A 20,440-nucleotide genomic window follows, 5' to 3' on the forward strand; every position below is an offset into this window, starting at 1 on the left:
CTAAATTACCAAACCAGTTTCTATAACATGGGATAATTATGATATCTCGGGAGGAGGATTTAATGAGAAATGTCTGTAACCAAGGCTTATAAATGACAATATTATTTCATTGCCAGACTTTTCCCTATTGCTTTAAAAATGACATATAAAAAACTAATACTAACTGAGAACTTAACTCTTGTCCATCACTGTTTTACATGTATTGACTCATTTACTCACAGTGATCTCATAGCAGATTTTCTTATGGCTTCCATTTCCAACTCGGGACGGGAGGCGCAGGGAGGGCAGTAGCTTCCTGCAGTCTCCTCGGCTGCTGAGTCCCACAGCTGTAGTCCGTACCCAGCATCCTGCTCCCGAGCTCAGGCGTTTTGACCTTTGGCTGTTCCTTCACGGTCATACATGATTGTCCCTCAAATGCACTGGGTGCTACTGTGTACAAACTGATTCCCAGCACACACCCACACTGTCGTTCGTTGGTCTGTGGGTGGGAGAGGAGGGACCTAGGAATGGAACCAGTGACACAGCGGGGAATGGGGAGGCAGGATGAGGCTGCCAATCACAGCTCTTGTCCATGCCTCGATGAAGTAGATGAAGACACAAAAAAGACTTGTGAAGGACTTTGATCTGTTTATGAATAATGGATCTGTAGCAGATCATAAAGGAGACTACAGGTACTACCACTGGTACAAGGAGAGTGAGGGTCTTGTCAGGGGAAATGCCTGGGGCCTCTTTCCCTGCCCTGTGTGGGTCCTGGCAGAGACCATCTGGGACAACTTTTGTTCTGACCTAAGGTGGTATCTCTCTACTGGATTAAATGGTGTGTTCCAGTATGAGTTGGGCTGGAGAGTCTCCAAAAGTCCCCAAAATCTAGTGGTTTAGGACAGGAATGTATGCCTCCTATGAAACTTTTGAGTAGGCGGTCCAGGCTGGTTTGGTGGCCCGATGGTGTCAAGCGTCCTTCTGTTTCATGGCTTTTCCATCATCTCAGGTGCTGTTCCCATCCATGCGATGGAAGGCGGCTGCCGCCCTCTCCACTGGGTCCGCAGTCCAGCCCGAGGGGAGGCGTCTGTGCAGGAGAGCTCAAGCCCTGGAAGCTGCCCTCTCCTAGTCAGTGGCCCCACCAAACTGGAGGGAAGTGAGGACACGTGGGTCTTAGCTGAGGTCTAGGTAAAATTTGGGAGCTCCATCACCGTGGGAAGAACAAAAGAATGGATCTGGAAGATAGCCGGCAGTCCGCCACAAACGAGGTTGAGGGTGTGTGCCCAGGAGTGCCTGGTGGGACAGGCAGCAAACCCCTCATGAACACGGAAACCGCCTGACTTGGCACCCGTGGTTCTGCCAGCCAGGCCCAGAGGCTAGCAGTCGGGTGCTCCTCTGGGCTGGGGTCCTCAGTGAGGGCCAACCCTTACTGCCTCTGATGTGTGACCTTGTTTCATTGCCCCTTCCTTCAGAGCTGTTCTTGGCTTCTAGGACATTACTCTCCCTGCCTTGGTTATTCTACCTCTTGGCTTCCCCTTTGTTAGCTGGCTCTTCCCCCTGACCTACCCAGCTGTGGATGGTCATAGACATTCTTCTGCTTATGCAAGGAGTTGGCTCATCATTCCACCTCTGTCTGGTACCTCCCTGGGAGTCCTCAGCATCTGTCTGTAGCTCTCTGGCCACTGAGCTGTCAGGCTGTACTCTCGATGTGACACAGTCCACCTTGGTGGCAGGCTTTACAGCATTGTCTCATCTCCCTCTCCCCCCCCCACCCCTCCCCAGGGCTAAACACTCTGGAATCTTCCTTCTTCCTCTACACTGGGTCAGTCACCAAATTCTGCCATCTCCTCCTCTTGTGCCAGTCTGATGCCGCACCTCCCTGCTATTCCCCGCCTGTGTCGCCTGCAAGCCCACCTTCCTCCACGTCTCGTCCCTCCCCGGAGGACAACTCGAAGTTCTTCCCTGTGGCTCCTTACCCCAAGTCTAACTTGCCCAACCTGGCTTCCCAGTCTCTTGCCCAACCTGGCTTCCCAGTCTCTGCCAGTCCATAGTTTCTTTTGGATAACTCCTCTCTCTTTAATTTATTCAACAAATGTGGGTCTAGCACCTTCTGTGTAGGCCAGGCACTATTCTAGGCTGTAAGGATACCACAGTGAACAAGACAGACATGGCCCCTACCCCCAGGGAAGTCAGTTCCGTTGGGAAGAAAACAAAACCCAAGCATTAGAGATTGTGGAGAAATCGGAAGAAGGACGTCAAGGGGAGAGTGGTTATGCCTTGAGTGAAGAAGGCCGTTCTCATCACCCCTACATCCCATGCCGCATTTTGTGCTCTTCGTGGCCAGCACCTCCTAGAATCTGACCTTTCCTTCGAGCCTCCATATCCCCTCCAGATTATATTGATCCATTCTTTCCACACTCATTCGTTCCGCAAACATTAACTGAGCTACTTAGTGCGGGCGCTGAGCCAGATGCTGGGATACAGCACAGAGTGTAGTAAGGTCATTACCTTCTCTGACCTTGTGGTCCAGCTGTGGGACAGACAGCTCACCGACAGCAGACATGTGACGTCGGGTGGTGAAGTGGGGTCCTGAAAGGAAAGCCATAGTGTGCTTTGCATAATTTAAAGATTTATTCGTTTTAGAGAGAGAGCGTGCACATGCATGCCTCCACATGTGTGTGGGTGGGGTTAGGGGCAGAGAGAGAGGGAGACAGAATCTCAAGCAGACTCCATGCTGAGCCCATCTTGCTCGATTTCATGGCTCATGAGATCATGACCTGAGCCAAAACCAAGAGTTGGAGGCTTACCCAACTGAGCCACCCAGGTTTCAGGAAGATTTAATAAAGGGATTATCTCCAAGGGGTGGTGTAGGGAAGACAAGGGTGGTGTACTTCCTGGGTGAGTAACAGGGAGGGAGAGGTCAGTTACCAGAACCTGGAGAGAGGCCTGTGTGGGCGCCTTCTGCCAAGAGCGGAGGGCTTGGCTCATGGTGGCCTCCAGTCACACGCAGCAGCCCTTTAGGGAGGGAGCCCGCTGGGGAATTAATACCAGGACCTCAGTCTCCAGCCCCCCAAACTTCTGATATCTTGCCTGTTCTCTGCCGAATGGAAGCCAGAAGCCAGAGGGCCAGCCTCCCAGGGCACAGCGCAGGGGGGACAGTAGGAGTGAACGGATCCGGAGGAGCAGATGAGAGGAGCTAGGTGCCAAAGGGGTTGCTATTTTACTTTGTTGTATTATTTTTTTAAGATTTTATTTATTTTTGAGAGAGCATGAGAAGGGGGAGGGGGAGAGGTGGGGAAGGGACAGGGGAGGGGCAGTGGGAAGGAGAAACCCAGAATATCCTTGACTGCAGAGCTCAGCACAGGGCTGGATCCCAGGACTCCAAGATAATGACCTGAGCTGAAGTCAGGTGCTTAACTCACTGAGCCACCCAGGGGCCCCGAAGGGGTTGCTGTTTTAGAAAGGGTAGGGAAGGAAAGCTGTCTTTGAGCAAGGCTCTGAGTGCACAGACGAGGCCAGGCTAGTGGAAAAGCATTCCAGGGAGAGGGAAAAGCAAGCGCTGTGTGCCCGGAGAAGGTGGGGGGGGGGATCAGGGAGGAGCAGGGGCCCCACCATGCAAAGCCTCCTGGGCCTGAGTGGGGACTTGGAGTGTTAGTCCCAGATGGGTGGCAAGGGAGTATCAGGATCATTGCAGCCTCTGGGTGGTGTTCCGGCTGAGGGTATGATGAGACTACTTGTCTTCAGTTAGTTTCACGAAGTTTGGCATTTAGCAAATTCAAATGATTCAACTAGGTGGACAGCCAGCAACCCCAAAACTGGAGGCCCCAAGAGAGCCAACCAGGCCTCTGGACCTCACCCTGCAGTCTGAGCCCTATACCCCAGGGTGAGGGAAGAAACAGACACACAGTAACTCCCTTCCCCCCGGCGCTCACTTGTAGTCCAGGAGACAAATAAACGCAAGAACCTGATTAACACCACGGACCTAGATGAGGAGCAAGTGTCCAGAGGGTTGGGCTTGAGGGCTGAAGACCGGCATGAATGGGGTGGGCTTGGCAAGTGAAGCTTCTGGAAGAGGTATGGGACCGGATGGGAGAGCCGAAATGGCCTGAGGGAAGGTGGGAGGTCAAGGGACCCAGTGGGAGAGGATTCAGGGGCTTAGTTACCCTCCACCCTCAAGGCCCTGCTTTCCCTGTACTGCTCCTGAGGCTCCCGTGCCCCTTCTGCACAGCGGCGAGTCTGGGGTCAGCTGGAACCAGCCTTCTCCCCTGTAAACCTGGCGGAGACCCCTTCTGTGGCATTGGTCTGCACATTGTACCCCAGTCAGGCAGGCTGGGTTTTGGAACATCTCCTCCAGCTCCACACCAGTATTGCCCCAGGAACGGGGCTATTTTTTTTTTTTTTTAAGATTTTACTTATTTATTTGAGAGAGAAAGAGAGATCACAAGCAGATGGGGAGGGAAGCAGGTTCCCCTCTGAGAGCAGAGCTGGACACCAGGCTTGATCCCAGGACCCTGAGACCATGACCTGAGCTGAAGGCAGAGGCTTAAGGGACTGAGCCACCCAGGCACCCCGAAAGGGGCCATTTGAACTGATGGGGTCTGGGGTTTGAAGGGGCCCTGCTCCAGCTCATTTACCCAGGTGAGTTCCTGATATTCTTCAAGGTTTTTAAATAGAAGGGTTAGGAGGCTCAGAGGCCCTTAGGAGTAGTGCCCTGGGTGTATGAGGAATAGCCGGAGCCTTGCCACTTCCTTGCCATCGTGAAAGAGCCTCGGGGGCCCCAAATTCTAATTTGATTTCTTTAGGACTTTGTTAAGCATTCATTTATGAATTTTCTTCAATCGCTGCTGACAGGTCTACTATCATTCTTCTGTTTTACTCAGGCTCATACTGAAACAAGTTTTTAATTCTCTGCACGTCAGTCAGCCCACAGTGCCCAGGTGCAAGTGGGGGGCAGCCGGCCCGAGGGTAAAGAGTTCCCATGGACATTCTCGCTTCTGGAAACACATTCGAGGTATTTCTCCTCCTCTGGGAGCGAGCAGCTTACCCTCATCTCCATTTTATTACCAGCTTTTCCTTCTTTACTAAAAAGTTATTTAATTTTGACTAGATAATATATGTACACAGTAGAAAATTTCGAAGACAAAGATAGAAGGGATCCCCTTCTTGCCCCTGGAGGCTGCCGTTATGTTAGTATCAATATTATCTTATGTATTCTTCCAGAAATAGGCTGTGTTTTGAATGCGAATGCTTGTATATACTCTCTCCTCTTTTTACACAATGGCAGATATTATGTAAACTATCGTTGCTTTCCGCCCCACTTTGCAGTGTACCGTTGGGGAGGGGTTCCATGTCAGTAATAAAAAGTTGCTTCATTCTGTTCCTTGGCTGCAATGATGTTCCACAGTGTGGCTCTACCATGAACTTACCAGCCAGTGCTGGGGGCTGGACGCGTAGGGAGTCTCCAGGCTTCTTTTGTGCACGGATGCTGCGAGCAGATTCAGGCACATGTCATTTCGCTGGGCATGCTCACTGCACGTGGACAGGTGTCCCCAGATGGCTCACGAGCCACCACAACTTACACTCTCATCTCAGCACCTGCCTCTTACTGACTTCCACCTCCTGTTCTCCAAACCTGTTAGAGCTCGCCAGCCTGAGAGGTAGAAAATGGGCCCTTGCCGTGGTTCCGTTGGTGTGGAGATGGTTTTATCATAGCAAGCAGGTGTGTGGTGGGGGGCAGTAATCGGCCAGAACTGGGGACTTCAGCACCACGTGGTGTGATGATATACCTCAGGGGGACCACCCCCGACCCCCACCCAGGAGCCCCGCCATCACAGGCTCCTTCTGGGCTAAGGCTTGAGAAAGAGCATCCCAGGGATGGTGACCCCGGAGTTGGCCCTTAAAGCTGAGCAAGTCAAGCAAAGGACAGAGGGGACAGAGACCACAGCAGGTAAGGGGGACACAAGGCTCAGTGTGGAAATGAAGGCTAAAGGCGGACCCTCAGGGCCTTGCGGGAGAGTTTCTGTTTTGATCCTGTAAGGGTCCGGGTGCTCGTGAAAAACCAAGATGCATGTGCACCCAGATCCATTGACAGAGTACCTGCCGCGCGCACGCCGGGGGCCACGCTAGATGGCACGTCCTCCCAGCAGCCCGAGCCGGGGTGCGATTATCATCCCCACTTAACACATGTCTCATCTCATCTCGTAACAGTACTACCATTCTCGCTGCTTCTTGCTGCGTAACACAAGGGGACACAGAGGCTTAGAGGTTAGAGGACATGGGTGAGGTCTCCAGACTATGGAATGGCTAAATGGGTTTCAAGCCCTGCTTCCTCCTGACCACTGACTGCCACCTCTGGGAGCCACTGGTTGGGCCCCACTTTGAGGGAGGATGAAGGGGACAAGAGCCCTCACTGGGAGCAGAGGCAGCTGCAGGACACCAGGCCCCCTCCCAGCATATCTCCTGTGATACCAGTGGCTGACGTGTCTTCCAGCAAGCTCTGTGCACAGCAAGCAAACACAGACACACATTTCCCCCTTTTTTTACACAGGTGTTAGCAGCCTCGTCCACTCTTCTGCATTTATTTTCTTCCCGAGTAATAGCTCTTCGGTCTTCTGTTCCATATTAGTTCATAAAGTGCATCCTTATTTGTTCTTACATCTGCAGAACATTCGTCGTGTGTCTTTAATTTGTCACCATTGATTTAGAGAAATTGAGGGTATTTCCAACAAACAATGCTGCGATGACATGATGTCATTTTACTGGGCTCTCTGTAAGCCAACTCCCTGGGAGTGGAATTCCTTGCCCACGATATGTATTTCATATTTTGGGAGCTATTGCCAAATACCTCCCATGGAGGGTGGTACCATTTTAGCTTCCATCCGGGGGAAAAAGAACCTGTTTCCCTATACCCTTGTCAAGACAAGTGATCGAGGTGTTAATCTTTTGCCAATCTCAGCAAAAAATGGTATTTTAGAATAGCTTTAGGTGGCATTTCTGTTATGGCTGAGGTAAACTTTTCCATGGTGGATATTAAAATGCAGTGTTCCCAACACCACATCCCTGCCGAGGAGGGACCCAAGATGTTCGTTCTTGGGAACCCAGCCTTCTCCACTGTCCCTGAGGTGGTCGGGGCACCCACCAGTCCTTTCAGTTCACAAGTTGTCCTGGTGGGCGTGCACAGGAGCAGAGTGAGAATTCCTTCTGAACCTCGGCATTCTGAGTGTGTGTGTGTGTGTGTGTGTGTGTGTGTGTGTGTGTGTAATACTCCATGTAAATCACCCTAGGAGCTGTCCCTGGCTGCCTTATCTTTCTCCAATGCCAGAAGCTGCCCCCTTCCTTGACCATCCTCCCCTGAAAATAGGATTAGCCAAGCAGTGTCTCCTGCTTGGCTATATATACTCCTTCTCCCTTTCCCCATGTTTCTTGGGCCGGGTACATTCTGGAGAATCATTAGACACTGTCCTAAACTCCCAAGTGCTCCCAAGTTGGCCAGTCTCCAGGAGAACAAAAAGGTCAAAGAAGACACACATGTAAGCCAGCCCAGGTTTTGTACTCCTTCCAAACCTTGCTAGTGTGGGACACTGTCCCTACAAACTTGTCAGAGACAGTGGTACCTGGGCCTGGGCCCTTTCTTGATTACCGAGGGGACAGGGCCACCTGTAGCCCTCTAGAAGGTCATTCAGACATGGACCCTGTCCTCGAGGAGCCCAAGGCTAGTCCTGCCGTGTCCTCTAAAGTACTTAGTTTCTTTTCTCAGAGGCCCGAATATACCAGGTCTCATGGTCTCCTCTGAAGTCTTCTCCTGGTTCGTTCATTCTTCTGGAATGTTCTGGAAACTTGAGATCCTGTCAGGGAGTATGTCCCCAGCTTGTGTGAGAGAGACCTGCATCCTTCCTGAGCCCTCAGAAGCACCCAGGAACGCTGTCCCCAGTAGCTCTCCTTTGGGGCCATCTCCAACTCATCCACCTAGACTGGGGCAGACCCACTCCCACCCCATTGGCCCCAGCTCTACTATCCCTTCTTTCCATTGAAATAATTTCCTATTATTTTTATTTTTTTTTAAGATTTTATTTATTTATTCAACAGACAGAGATCACAAGTAGGCAGAGGAGGCAGGCAGAGAGAGGGGGGAGCAGGCTCCCTGCTGAGCAGAGAGCCCAATGCGGGGCTTGATCCCAGGACCCTGGGATCATGACCCGAGTTGAAGGCAGAGGCTTTAACCCACTGAACCACCCAGGCACCCTGAGGGAGAGGGAGAGTCTTAAGCAGACTCCATAGTGAGCATGGAGCCCGATGCAGGACTCCACACTGGACTTGATCTCACAACCCTGAGATCATAATCTGAGCCAAAACCAAGAGTCTGACGCTTAACCGACTGCCTCACCCAGGTGCTCCAGAATACACTCCTATAATACTTCCATGTGTCAGGTACTATTTTAAGTATTTATATTAAATGATAAATGGGCACAGTAAAAAATTCAAAAGGTAGAAAAAGATACACAGTAAAAACTAAGTCTTCCTCCTCCTGCTGTTTCTACTGTCACCCCATCCCCCACCCCAGAAACCACCACCAGTACAGGTCTCCTGTGTGTCCCTTTGGAGCTCCTCTACGGAAACATATGCACATGGGTATCTGTTCCTTTGTCGCTGTCACACAGGTGGTGGCATATAAAATGCCACCTTTTGTATCTGGCTTTTTTGGTTAATTTTTCCAGGTTTGCTTTCCACGGCTCTGAGGGTCTCCCCTCCCCCCCCCAACCCCTTCCCACCTTGGAATGCAGAGCGCTGTGATGGGGCGGAATGGTGACTGGCAGGCCTGTGGTCAGTGCCACGTCCCTCTGTGCGACTAGCTGCACATGACTGAACCGCCCGAGTCTCACTTTTCCTCATCTGCAAAGTGGGCTAATACCTCAAGGGTGTTATTGAGCAGGAGAGAAAATGGGAGAGAGAAGTGTTGTGTTAGAGATGATACGTGTGACACTCCTGCTGGTACTGACATTATCCCCAGTTTCCTGCTCCTCCCCTGGCGCCCCCCCCCCCGCCACCATGTAGTGATGGCGGCCAGGGCCTCGGTGATGGGTCAAGAGCACATCCCAAGGGAAGGTGACACACAGGAAGAGGATCCAGGCCTGACCCATCACTGTATTTCCGGGATGCCTGAGCAGGGAGGGAGTGAGAAGGGGAAGCAGGAGGGCTGGGTTGGTGGCCTTTGTCTCAGATGTCAGCACTGGTGAGCTTATAGCTCTGCCCCTTTGGAAAATGGGCATGCCCCCCACTACAGACAGTGCAGCTCCAGAGGCAGGCTGGGTCCCTTCCCTGCAGAGATTTCTGCTGTACTGGAGACAGTCAAGCGTGAGCAGGCCTCAGCTCTGGGTACCGTAGGAACCGTGAGCCTGACAGGGCCTCAGGAGCCCACAGCCTGTTGGAGCATTTGTCCAGCTGCCCAGCCCTGCAGTACCCCCCTCACCACCATCTAATCTCCACATCCCGGCTTCTTTCTTCCAAGCATATTCCAAGCTTGGCAGGAACGAAGAGTTAACGAACCCTAGCCCTTCAGGAAACCGAGGCCAACTACACACAGAGCTGTCTGGTAATGTCCACTTTGAGTCTCCTCAGGGACTGGGGCAAGGCAGGGGGTACGGGGGGCCCTGGGCCCCCAGATCAGTGACACATTCAGCCCTCGCTTTCCACATTGGGTTTCTTGGTGGTGGAGTGATTTGTACTGAAAAACTTCCAGAAAAATGTTTCCTAGTTGAGTAAGTATAAATATATTAGGAAATAAAGTGAAAAATGTCCAGAAAAAGCAAAGCCTCAAGGAAACGTCGCTTTCTTTTCTTTCTTTTCTTTTCTTTTTTTAGTGACAACTTCAGGGTTCTCCCCAAAGCTTGAGGAGATGGGATGGCAGGTTCATTTGTTCCACTTTGCTGTTTGGAAATCTTGGTGGAAAAATATTAGAATTAGTCTAATGAATGGTTCTTCCATTAACCGTGTCATCATGAGATAGTTCCTTTTTGTATTTCTTTTTATTCCACAATGGATTAGAGAGAGTTTGTAACAGAAACAATAAAGGATGAAAACACTAAAATCAGGACCAGTGGGAAAAGGACATTAAGCAAATCAGGGTGGAGATGAGGGAGAAGAGGGCCAGGGATAAGCAAATATATATATTGTACATCAGATGGTTTATATCTGCACTGAGGAAGAAATAAAGCAAGGTCATGAGAATAGGGAGGAGGAAGGGCATTGCACTTTTATGGAGTAGTTAGGGGAGGCCTGGCCTCTCCAAGAGGGTAACATCCGGATTAAGACCAGATAACTAGTAGAGACTATTCAGTGATGAAGGACCAGCAAGTGCAAAGGCCCTGGGGCAGGAGTGGCCTTAGCACATTGAGTACAGTGTGGCCAACATGGAGAGATAAGGGGCAAAGCGGCAAGAGGAAGGAGGGAAAGGGCGAGTCTCCAGGGCCCTCAGGTTCCTCTCTTCTCACTACTCACATACCCCTGTGATTCTCCAGTTTCCTCACCTGTCAACTGGGGATAATGTTTGTTCTTCAAGGGTTGTGAAGTAGGAAGTTTGCCCTTCAAACCCTCTCTAAACTGCAGGCTCAGGGACCTCTGGCCACCTTCGCCAGAGCCTACTCTCAACTGGCCATCACAGTGGGACTTCAGGGAGACCAGGCTTCAACCTAGATGGCAGGTTTTCTCAAGCTGATGTTTTGGGGCTGGATTGTCGGTGGGGGGGGGCAGTGAGGGAGGGGCTTCCCTGTGTGTTCTTAAGACATGAGTAGCATCCCTGATTCCCATCTACTGAATGTCCATAGAGTCCCCCCAGGTCTGACAACCAAAAGTGTTCCGACATTGCCAAATGTCCCCTGGAGAGCAAAATGGCCCCTGGATGAGAACAACTGAGCTAAAATTAAGAACTAAGGCTGTGTATGTTCAGGCACCAGCAAGAGGTTGGTGGAAAAGTATTGGGCGCATCAGAGACTTTTTTCCCCCTCTCAAATTAGAATGTGTCTTCAGCTGTTCTCTTTGTTTAATTTCCCTGCGGCTAGACCACAGGAATGTTCTGGAAGACAGTGTTGGGTCATACTTCCGAGTCTGACTGCTTGCATAGGAATCCTGGCTCTGCAGCTTGCTAGCTCTGTGACCTTGGGCAAGTTACTGAGCCTTTCTGTTCCTCTGTTTCTCATCCATACACAGAGGATAACAAAAATACCTGCCTCCTGGAGCTGTTGGGAGGATCCCATGACATAATTCATGTAATGCTTAGAACAGTACCTAACAAGTCCTTGCAGGACAGGTTCCCTGGGAAACGGATATTTTGTGTGCAGGGAGTTTCTTGTGGGGGGTGACTTCAGGAAGTATACCCAGTGTGGGAAGGGGTGGGGCAGAGCGAGAAGCTGGGCTTCCTGAGCTTGTGGGAACAGAGGCCATCAGAAGCCCTGGAGCTAAGACAACTTTTCAGAGTGGTCCTTAGTCGGAAGGTTGGATGCCTCAATCGGTGAATGTGGACTGCCGCCACCCCCTACCCTGAGAGGAGGTGTGACTTGGACAAAGGGGGCTCTACAGTGGAAAGAACAGTTCCCAGGGAGGGGCTCAGCTGAGTGGAACTTTAGTCCGGAAAAGGGAAGGGGGGCTGGGAGGCAGGCAGGGCCCAGAGTACTTACTGGCCAATATTGTGGGATTAGATTTCTTTTCTTTCTTTCTTTCTTTTTTTAAGATTTTATGTATTTATTTGACAGAGAGCTCACAAGGAGGCAGAGAGGCAGGCAGAGAGAGAGTGGGGGGAGGCAGGCTCCCCAGTGAGCAGAGAGCTCAATGCAGGGCTCAAATGCCAGGACCCTGAGATCATGACCTGAGCTGAAGGCTTAACCCACTGAGCCACCCAGGCGCCCCTGGGATTAGATTTCAACAGAAGCTAAAGTGCTTTTAAAACACCCTGCCAAAGTGTGGGGGGAAGCATTTCTGAGCAGCACGGGGCTGGGGAGGGCTTCCTGCAGGGGCTGATTTCTCTCTGCTTGCCTCTCTGCCTACTTGTGATCTCTATCTGTCAAATAAATAAAATCTTTAAATAAAACCCACAACACCTGGGACAGAATAGAAATTACTCAGTCTGACAATGTCCCATGTCCCTCCCAATACCCTGCTTATCCCAAGTCTGCTCTCTCTCTTTTTAAAGATTTTATTTATTTTTGAGAGAGAGAACATGAGCAGGGGGAGGGGAAAAGGAAGAGAGCAGAGGGAGGGCAGACTCTTCTCCCAGCTGGGATCCCAAAGCAGGACTGGATCCTGCCACCCCGGGACCTGAGCTGAAGGCAGACGCTTAACCGACTGAGCCACCCAGGCACCCAGCCTGCTGTCTTTTCTTGCTCTCCTGGAACTAGAGTGGGCAGGTTGATTTCAGACAGGCATAGCCATTCCCACCCCCGCCGGCTGCCCCAGCGGGGACAAAGACCAAGACAAGGTCACTTGGCCTGCCAGTGCTTTAGATTCTTCTTTGGTGTGTTGGGAGTGCTACCGCTTCCCCAGAGTGAGGAGAGAGGATTGAATGGGATGCCACATGGCCATGGTTCTCAAAGTGTGGTCCATGGGCCATCAGGACTGGCTGCCCAATCTGGGAACTTGTTGGAAATGGGAATTCTCAGGCCCCATCCCAAATCCACTGAATCAGGAGCTCTGGGGAAAGGTTCTAGGAATCGTTGTTTTGACAAGTCCTCCAGCGCTACTGCCACACCCTCACGTTTGAGAACGACCTGTGTGCCGGACAGCACTTAGCTCTGAGTCTGGATCCTGGAAGGAGCCGTGTCGACCTCAGTTGAATAGGATTCTGCCTTGAATCAGATGCCCGGGGGCAGAGCGCCACCTGCTGGTGATAGCCGGTATGTGCACACATAAGGAACGCGCGCTCGCGCGCGCGCGGAAAGCAGCTCTGCCACCAGGGCAAGTTAGCCAGATGTCCTCTCCTCACTCCGCTCCACTCGCCCTGGAGAAATCAGGTTAAAGAGAATGTCGAGGGCAGCTTTCAAGGGCCAAGAGAGGTCACCAAAAGACACCAGCGATGTGTTTGAATCAGTGATAATGGGGGCTCCTGACCGAGGGTTTAAATGTCGGACACACTGAAGGAAAAAGGAACAAACGGCAGACCTCGTTCCTCCACCCCGATTACGCACGGGCTCCCACTGGAATGACGGAGCTAAGGACAGCCTTGATGACTAGTCATGGGCAAGCAAGAGGGGCCACCCGTGGACCTCGGCCAGCAGTGTCCTGTGCGGTCACCTGCTCTATTGGGCTACCCAGCTCTCCTGGGTGGGAGAACTTTGTATTCTGCTTTATATTCCAGCTGGGTGTGTGTCTCCTGAATTGGACTGCAAGCCTTTTGTCTCTGGCTCTTTGGCCTGTACTGAGTGGCACCCCCTAGTGGTGTTGAATGGAACTGATGGGGCTTTGTGCCAACCTTAAGTATTTGCAACAAATGCTGAAGTTTGGAGCCCAAACATGGAAAGATCCAAGACAGGACAGAGATGAGAGAGAGAGAGAGAGAGAGAGAGAGAGAAAACAAGCACAGGAGCCTCCCAAGCCCTCTTTGAGTGGCTCAGAAAATGAGCTAGGTAACAATGATAAGAAATGGCAAGGAGATACATCTCTGCGGTTAGGAAAGGTAAAAGCAATCCAGAGGCTCAGACTATGAAGAACCCCGGCAGAAGAAACTCAGTGTTCAAGAATGTGCAGGGGGCATCCTGCCGAGAGCTGGCTGTGCCTGGCCTCAGAGAGCAGCGCTGGGGGTCAGGATCCTAAGGCTTTTAAAGAGGATGAAACTGAAAGCAGCAAGTCTGGCAAGCCTGAGCTTGGCACTTTGCTCTCTGCTAGACCCCGAGAACCCCATGCAGGTAGCTAGCTGTTGAAGGGAAACAAGACTGCCAGCCAACCACAAGGCTTTCCTCTTGAGGGAGGGCTCTCTGGGGCAGAGAGGGCCAGAGAACAGGACCTGTTCCTTCTCATTCTCTGGCCCATATTTGGCAGAGCCTTTCCCATGGGTCCCCGTTGCACAGGTGGGAGAAGCTGCGGCCCCGAATAACATTACCGGAGACTAAAGGACATCAAAAGAGAAGTTAAATTGAGTGAGAGCCCCCTGGATGGTTGGGGCCAGCGGCTCCAGGAGGCTGGCTCACTCGAAGGGCCACCTGATATGAGGGCCAGCTGCCACCCCTCACCCTGGCCCTTTATAAGGCTGGTAGCATTACTTCCTAGCCCTTCCTGTCTCCACTTAGAGGGCAGGGCGTCTCAGCCTTCCTGGCAGGAGCCATTCCAAGGCACCCTGCCACCCCTGTGATGAAACCCAAGAGCCCTCACCTCTAAAACCATAATTTTGTGCTACCTGAGAAACCTCAGCATTAGGTCAGGTGACACACCACTAGAAATAAGAAAGTTATATGGTCCCTAGTCTGTGGGAGACATGATCTTTGCCCTCAAGGAACTTAAATAGTGCTTGACAGTATTCGATTAAATACTAACATGGATTCATTCAACAAACGTATGTTTAGTGCTCCCGCCAGTGCCAGGAGCAGCGCCAGATGCTGGAGATACCGTGATGAATGAGACCGGCAGTCCTTGCGTTCTGGAGCTCCCCAGCAGCAGGGGGAGGGAGACATGGAGCAGGTAACAGCCATGTGAGGGGACCAGGAGGCCTTGGGAGCCTTAGCAAGAGCTGATGCAGCCTGGGGGGGTGAAGGGTGTCTGAGCAGAGCTTGCAGGGTGAGAAAGGGCCAGGCAAGGGAAATGGGTGCCAAAGTGTGTATGTGGGGGGGGGCACTTTTGAGCAGCACGGGGCTGGGGAGGGCTTCCTGCAGGGGCTGATTTCAACTGGGTGTTGAAGAGCGAGTCAGCCTGAGGAAGTGGAGGAGACAGAGCAGCCGGTTAGGAATCAGCATTTGGGGATGGTAGGGCTGTGGGTCTGGCTGAGAAGGAAGAAGGGACAAAAGAATCCCTTTTCCAGAGGCCAAATTTGAGTGGCTAGCCAGGCATCCACCTGGAAATGTCCAGGGGGTGCTTTCTCATTAGTAACATGGACCTCTGGGGGCTCCTGCGTGGCTCAGTTTGTTGGGCGTCTGCCTTCGGCTTAGGTCGTGATCTCAGGGTCCTGGGATCGAGCCCCATGTTGGGCTCCCTACTCAGCGGTGTCTGCTTCTCTGTCTCCCTCTGAAAACTTCCCCTGCTTGTGCTCTCTCTCTCTCAAATAGAAAAATAAAATCTGGGGGCACCTGGGTGGCTCAGTGGCTTAAAGCCTCTGCCTTCAGCTCAGGTTGTGATCCCAGGGTCCTGGGATCGAGCCCCGCATCAGGCAGGGAGCCTGCTTCCTCCTCTCTCTCTGCCTGCCTCTCTGCCTACTTGTGATCTCTGTCTGTCAAATAAATAAATAAATAAATAAATAAAATCTTTAAAAAAAGAAAAAGAAAAACAAAATCTTAGAAAAGACAAGACAAGAAGAGAAAAGGAAGGAGGGAGAAAGAGAGAGAGAAAGGAAGAAGAAAAAGAAAGAGAAAGAAAAGAAGAAAAGAAAGGAAGAAAGAAATGGGGACCTCTGGTGTGGAGAAGCTCAGTCTTCCAGAGAAACTATGTAGAAGAAAGCCAAGGTGAGCATGTTGAGACACTGGGGTGGGGGAAAGGAACCAGCCTGGAAGACAGAGAAGCCCATAAGAACACATTCTGTAGAAGCTCAGCAGGGAAAGGAGAGGCTCCTGTGGGCCAAATGTTAGCGACGTTTCTGGGGCTCCAGGAATTGGAAGGGAGCACAGGATTATATACATAAACAAGTGAGCATTCATAATGCACTGTCTTGGTCTGTACCCCTCTCACAGCACTGCTGCTTCTCTCACCTTCCTGCTAAAAATATCTCCCCGAGGTCCCAACCCCAGGTCTATGGCAGCTGGCCATCCCTACATCTGTGGAGGGAGGAGGAGGCCCAGGTTCTCTGCCTAGTGTCATGGGCCACCCGTGATGGACAGCTATGATGGGATGCCAGCATTGCCTTTCAGTGATGGAAATGAAAGTGGCCATGGGCTGCTGTGAGTAGGCAGGTGGGGTGTGTAGGCAGGGGTAGGCCTGCCTGATAGCTCTGCACTGAGGTCGCTTCTCTCCCACACCTGCCGGTCCCAAGTCACCCCTATCCTCCAGCTTCCCACAGAAGGGAAGGCAAGCCTCCTTGGGAGTCAGAGAATCCTCCCCCCCCTTAAACGAGAGGAGGCCTTGGAAAAGCTGGATTCCATCGAGGAGGATCGGGATGTCATGTACCATTGACAGCAGGTCCCAGCAGGGCTTCACAGAGAGGCGGGGTTCTGGCCACTGGGGATTGGGCCACACCCAGGCAGCTGCTGGAAGGTTCCAGAAATCAAGGTGCAGCCAGCCTGATCCAGGAACACCTGTGCCATCCACGCCAATGAACATTTTCTGGCACCAGAGTACCTATACCCTCCTTAAACCCTCCGGACTCCTGCTCTGCTAGGAAGATAGGAAGTTTGGGTGGTGGCTTGTGGGGGATAATGGGCAAGGGGATGCCACGAGAAGGGAGGCCACTGTAATGAGGTTCATGGTTTGGAGGCAGGTGGGCTCTTCTGAGTGACTCACTTTTCTTCTTAGAGCCTTGATTTTATCACTGACAAAATGGAATTAGGAGTATTACAAGGCCAACACGTTTCAGAGGACTATCGTGAATAAACAGAGAACCAGTGAACTTTCCAAGCTGTCAAGGTCAAGTGTTGCTGGGTTCCAAGACCAGCCAGTGTTGCATTGCGAATTTTCAACGTGAAGTCCATGGAGCCCTCATTGGAGGAATTCTGTGAACTACTTTGAAATAATGTGTAAAAATGCACGTGGCGGGGCATCTCTCCTGGGTGAGGAGCCATAGTTCTCAGCAGCTTTTTATTTTATTTTAATTTTTTTCTCTCCCCCCCACCCCCGCCCCCAGGCACCAATCAGCAGGTCTGGGACCCACATGCGTCTTAGGTCTGTCCCTGTCATGTTTCTGATGAGTTAGTGGAGACCCGTGGTAACACAGCTTGTCAGGCCCTGGTCCCCCACCCTCCAGAAGATCAGGGAGGGGTAGGCAGCCAGAGGAAGAGGCCCAAGTCCTACAGGGAATTAGGGCCCCTGTCCTCTGTGTTACCAGGATGAGAGCCTCCAGTGGAAGGGCAGGAGAAGGACGAAGCCTCAGGCTAGGGGAGGCCCAGGAGGCCTAGAAGCAGGAGCTGCTGAATAAGTGAGTCATCCTCCTGTCTCCCCAGCCCCCCACCCCGCCCCTGCCACCCCACACCACAGAAGACTCAAAGGAGGAAATACAGCTCTTTCTGACACTGTCTTGAGATAAACACTCTGGTTGTGTTTCGTCTTCTGAAAAAATTGGAGACACCATGTCAAAGCTTTAAGAGAAACTGTGAAAGGCCCCACACAAATGTAAGGGAGTCATCTGCCAAAAATGCAAATTTATTGAACAACTACTGACTGCCGGACACTTTTGGATGCTTTGGCGAAATGGGCATAAATGTTACCGCTTCAAGAGGCCCGCCCTGAGCACCCGATTAAGGTAAATCCACTCCTCTCCCCCACCCTCCGGTTATTCTCACACTCCCTGTGCCTTTCCTTCCCACCACTTATTATACTGTGTGATGCTCCTGGGTGTTGTTTTTACCCCCTCTCTCCTCCGTGAGACTGGCCATGAGCAGGAGTCATGCGTATCCATGCCGAGCACAGTGCCCACCGCCCAGCCGTCCCTCAAATACTTGTTAAGGAACACGTGACTATCTCTGATCTTCATAGCAGCCTTGTTAGGAAGGCATTATTATCCTGCCCATTATACAGAAGAAGAAACTGAGGTTCAGAGAGTCAAAGAGACTTGCTTAAGGATACACTTTGTTGCCACCACACTTTAGCTCTGCTCCTCCCCCTTGAAAGATTTAAAGAACAACAGGCTTAAGTGTCAGAAGAGAAAGTGTGGCCCCAGCGAAATGGCTCATGGGTTCAGTCGCCACCCCGTACTCAGCCTTCCCCTGCTGAGCTCTTCCAATCTCTATCACACCCAAGTAGCTCCAAGTCATCAATCCACAGCCATGGAGCTGAGGCCAGTCCGAACTGGCCTGTTTATTTCCCAAGTCAAGTGACAGCCAGTCCTTGCTGTCACTCTCCTCAAACCCGTCCCACTCCTCAAACCTGACACAGAAGATAAATTAGGGAAGTCTTTTATAAAACATTGTACAGGGGGAAATACATACATATTTATAGGGCCAGTGCTGGTTGGGGTGGAGTTCGCTTCTTGAACACAGGGAACCAGATCCTGCCCCATTAGGGTGCCTGCACTCTCTTTCCCTGAACTAGTTCCCTTGCTGTCCTCACAGCCCGGTCCCTGGCTGGTTAGATCAAGTCATAAAGGTCCAACAGCTTGCCCCCCAAGGGCACTGCTTCCTGGCTGCCCCCACCAGCTGCTCCCCTGGTGAGTCACTCCTTGCCCTTCCTCCTTACAGGGGTGGCCGGCCTTGGCCTGGCCCTAGGAATTCCGCCTCCAGAGGGGAGAGGGAAGGCAGACGGAGGAATACTGTTTCCTGATATGTATGGGAGATAAATGTCCTCCAAACCAGGACTACTTCGGGAAGTGGATGAGGGTCTAATTCACAGGCAAAGAGGCATAAACCCACACTGCCCAGGCCAAAGACAAATGGTCACCCCACTGACAGGTCTCCCCTGCTCTGAACTGGCCCTGTCCTACCACTCTAGACTTTCTAAAACACACTCCCGGTCAGCAGCAAACACCTCTCAGATCCCAGTGCCCATCTCTGCAGTCTCCCATTCTGTATCTCCCAGCATCTTTACTATGCATTTTAAAGCCTCCCTAATACTGGGGACCTGTAGTGTTGGGATTGGGAAGGGTAGCTGGTTAGGATGCCCCCACCAACTCCCAAATAGGTTCTGGCTGTATTAGGCCTTTGGTGTCACGCCCCCAGGCCTTCTGGCTCCTTGGGCCCAATCCCCCAAATCATGGCTGCCTGGGTCTGAGTAGGAAAACAAGACTTGGTCCTCTGTCTCCCATCCCATACTTGCCAGGTCTTCTCTCCCTAGGCTTCCCCGCAGCTGAGGTAGCTAAGGGCCAGGGCCAGGGAACCACTGACCCTCCTTAGCCCCGCCCTTGGCCAATGCAAAGAACTCTGTTCCAGTACCTTCTCCACACCTTGTCCATGCCTATTCCTGGTCCCACCTCAATGTGGCTTCTATGCTAGGAACCCCAGGAATCAGCTCTTAGAGTGGCAAATGGTGGATTGAGATCAACCCTAGTTCCCTGCAGCCCTAGCTGGATGGAGCTGGCTCTCAGCCCTTTGGGAGCGCCAGACAGCCAATTACAGCCACGTAGAGGGACCCAGTGAGTGCCCCACCCCTTGCTTTTAGAACCTGCTCAGTAGGCCTGCTTGTCAAACTCTTGCTAAAGCCAACAGTACCAGGTAAGGGAAACTCAGGCTCCAGCCCCTTAAAGCCGCCTCCTCTCCTCCCTCATTCTCCCTCCCCTCCCTCATGTAGTCCACAAGCCACACCAGTGCTTCAGGAGCCAGAGGCCCGCCCTTGATCTTTCTCTTGCTTCTCACTCCACATCAGCGTTTGGGTAACAAAGACTCCTCCATGTTTAAGTCCGGACGCCTAATGCCCGCCACATCCCTCCCACCCCCCCAAAAACAAGTGCCCAGATCTGACCCCTCGGAGTAGAGCTGAGAACACCTGGGGCTCAGGACGGGGCTTGCCGGTGGTTCCCCGAGTAGGCATAGGAGATGGGATGGCGGGTCCCAGGCCTCACGGTGAATGTGTTGATGGGGCTTCCGTAGTGGGGGGTGCTCTGGGGAGACCTGGAATGGGGGAGCAGGAGAGAGGAAAGTTAATATTTGCAACTAGTTAACCAACACCCCTCCCATCTTCCTCAGGGCACGAGAGGAAAAGATACCATAGGGCTGTGGTATCTGCCCACACAAGCCCCGGGGACAGGGTGGGACCGGGCCGACCAGTACTGATTCAACTGACACTGGGCTCCTCCTCCCAGCTAGGTTTGGCTGGCCACAGAATAGTCAGTCCCTGATTCCCTTCTGTTCAGAACTCTTCACTCCTAGCCTGGGTCTGGATCCTCTGTGGGAAATCCCCATAGGCAAGGGTCACTCAGGTCTCGCCCGCCACGCCACTCTTAGCCCCCCATCCCTGAGTCTCTAGAGAGTGGGAAAGAGGAGACAGAAGAAGGGGAGCTGGTGGGGAAAAGCAGGAGGGTAGGAAGAGAGAAAACAAGGGAGTAAGTTAAGTCAGGCAACCGCTAACATCGCTCTTTCCGAGTTAAGTGCACCTCGCGTCCCTTTCTCTGCCCAGAGAGCCAGAGGAGAGCAAACCCAATGTCCCCACACCCCCGTGGTGGCCATGGCCTACTGGGCTCCTCTGGGGCCCAAGG

The 20,440-nt window shown here is 52.1% G+C and overlaps 2 protein-coding genes across 2 annotated transcripts in view; one reads left to right on the plus strand and one right to left on the minus strand.

Annotated features, from left to right (window-relative positions):
• TAF8 (TATA-box binding protein associated factor 8) overlaps positions 1-5,339 on the plus strand; it is a 30,215-nt gene extending 24,876 nt beyond the window's left edge. The window contains exon 8 of the mRNA XM_004739915.3: positions 4,860-5,339. Within this exon, the coding sequence (XP_004739972.1) occupies positions 4,860-4,883 (24 nt within the window). The 3' untranslated portion in view covers positions 4,884-5,339. The remainder of the gene's footprint in view (positions 1-4,859) is intronic.
• Positions 5,340-17,441: 12,102 nt separating this feature from the next.
• Positions 17,442-20,440, minus strand: part of CUNH6orf132 (chromosome unknown C6orf132 homolog) — a 34,043-nt gene continuing 31,044 nt past the window's right edge. Inside the window, exon 5 of the mRNA XM_004739911.3 lies at positions 17,442-19,856. Coding sequence (XP_004739968.2) covers positions 19,739-19,856 — 118 coding nt within the window. The 3' untranslated portion in view covers positions 17,442-19,738. The remainder of the gene's footprint in view (positions 19,857-20,440) is intronic.

This window comes from Mustela putorius, unplaced genomic scaffold (assembly GCF_011764305.1).
Source record: "Mustela putorius furo isolate JIRA1106 unplaced genomic scaffold, ASM1176430v1.1 tig00003983_pilon_pilon_pilon, whole genome shotgun sequence".
In the NCBI taxonomy this organism is placed as follows: Eukaryota; Metazoa; Chordata; class Mammalia; order Carnivora; family Mustelidae; genus Mustela; species Mustela putorius.